General features: G+C 45.6%; 1 protein-coding gene across 1 annotated transcript; it reads right to left on the bottom strand.

The window, feature by feature from the left end:
- Nucleotides 1-1,131: 1,131 nt before the first annotated feature.
- Nucleotides 1,132-1,662, bottom strand: LOC124975244 (keratin-associated protein 9-9-like). The gene has a single exon (XM_047538052.1). The coding sequence runs from the start codon at nt 1,660-1,662 to the stop codon at nt 1,132-1,134; it is 531 nt and encodes a 176-aa protein (XP_047394008.1).
- Nucleotides 1,663-2,118: the final 456 nt, after the last annotated feature.

The following is a 2,118-nucleotide window of genomic DNA, read 5'->3' as shown; positions in this document are numbered from 1 at the left end:
TTTCCCTTTCATGTAAATCAAAATAATCGAATTGGTTGTTCTTTATTGAGGTCATGGGTGAGGACTCATCAGCACAGTTATCTGCAGCATGTTCCTTCTCCCTGCTACACTATCTTTCACAGAATGAAGCTGACAAAATTCATTTGTTTATGTCCTCTAGGAAAACAAATAGCTTCTTTGCAGGATGTGACTATTCAAATTATTGCTGCTATATAGGCTTTTGTACAGAGCCTGCGGTCATGAGTATAGATTTCTCCGGTGGATAGAGGTGACCATGTAAGGATTTGGTTTACATGATACCAAGGAACAAATCCCTTTAGATGAGACTTTCATGAAGACACAAGAGATTCTCAAAGCTTTCTGATGCAGATGAATCCCTCCATGCCTATAAGAGGCTAGGACCTCAAAGGATCCCTGCATTCATGAAAGTCATTTAGTGTAGCACCTGCTGCCACAGCAAGTACCGGTGCTCACTGAGGTGTGGGAAACTAATTTGGGAAGAACATTGCAAGCAGAAATGCTATTTGTATATATGAGAGAATCCTCCCACATTTGCATCAAGTCAGGGGCACAGCCTGCTCCAGTTAAGTCCTGGATGCCATTTCTACTTAATTGGGGATGTTAATGTAAGTACATTTGGGCAGGAGGAAAAGGCCCAGTATTGGATCTTGCTCTATTATTAACCACACAGCATCACACAATGAAGTGTTCTCATCTGAAAAAGGGAGATACTAATTTACAGGGGACTGTTTTGAGACTCAGAATGGATAATGCCCATGGTATGGGATCTGTTTGTAACTGTCACATAAGGCATGCTGTCCAAGAAAACAAAGCACAACTGGGATGAAAATGGTTCAAAGTTTATTAAAAACCACTTAGGTAACAATTCCTGCTACTAGGAAGATAAAGTGATTATGAAAACAAAAATCTGGACACAAGAACATGAGTAGGATAAGAAAGAAAACATGATCTTGTAGATCATTGATCAGCTAGAGAAACCTATGGGATTGCTGTGAGGATTTGCTTTTCTAAGTTACAAAGAGAGAAGAGAGTGAAGATCTTGACTTAAGATCAAAGGCTACAACACAACTCTGATTGTGCAGATGTTGGTGTTTGGGGAGTTGAGCATCATCAGCAAGACTGGCAGCAGCTGGACCCACAGCCCTGGCCTAGGCAACCAGGCAGGCAGACACAGGTGGGGTGGTAGCAGGTCCTTGTGCAGTACACAGGTCCAGAGCAAACTGGCTGGCAGCAGCCGGACCCACAGCCGCTAGACCCACCGCAGCAGCTGGACCCACAGCCACTAGACCCACAACAGCAGGGCTGGCAGCAGCTGGACCCACAGCCACTAGAGCCACAGCAGCTGGGCTGGCAGCAGGGCTGGCAGCAGCTGGACACACAGCAGCAGGGCTGGCAGCAGGGTGTGCGGCAGCAGCTGGTCACACAGGTTGGTTGGAAGCAGGTCCTACAGCAGGTAGTTTGGCAGCAGGGCTGGCAGCAGCCGGACCCACAGCTGGACCCACAGCTGGACCCACAGCAGCTGGGCTGGCAGCAGGGTGTGCAGGAGCAAGTGACACAGGTTGGTCTCCAGCAGGTGGTCCTGCAGCAGGTGGTCCTGCAGCAGGTAGGCTGGCAGCAAGGGGAGCAGCAGCAGTCACTCATGGTGTCAGGTGTGGATGGTGGGATCCTGTTTGTTCACAGGTGAGTTTCTCTGATATGAGAAAATCTGTTTTACTGAGGCTTTTATACCATAGACTCCCAATGTTGGGACCAATAAGAAGGACTTTTCCTTATATTTTCTTCTTGTTGTTTTTGGCCATTAGTTAATTGTTAAGGAAGTTTTCCTCTCTGTTGTTTTGAAGTTTATGAAAATTATTTTTAATCTCTTTCTTAATTGAGAAGGCTATTTATGAATGTTTTCAGGAAATGAAAAAGGCAGGAGTCATCATCAGCATAATTTCTACTTATGTGATATCATCTGGTCAGGTGATCATTCCCACTATCTTGAGAAGGGTCAGAACAGCTCTCCCACCTGGATCTGCTTCCTTTAGCTGCATGTTGATTGGGAAGTGCTATGAGAATTTCAGGATTCTGATCCTTTCTTTTTTGTCAGGTACT

This window comes from Sciurus carolinensis, unplaced genomic scaffold (genome assembly GCF_902686445.1).
Source record: "Sciurus carolinensis unplaced genomic scaffold, mSciCar1.2, whole genome shotgun sequence".
Classification (NCBI taxonomy): Eukaryota; Metazoa; Chordata; class Mammalia; order Rodentia; family Sciuridae; genus Sciurus; species Sciurus carolinensis.
Note: the sequence above shows the minus strand (reverse complement) of the source record. Positions and strands in the feature narration are given on the sequence as shown.

Coding starts and splice junctions, on each gene's coding strand:
- LOC124975244 (XM_047538052.1), bottom strand. CDS start 1,662: ATGAGTGACTGCTGCTGCTCCCCTTGCTGCCAGCCTACCTGCTGCAGG.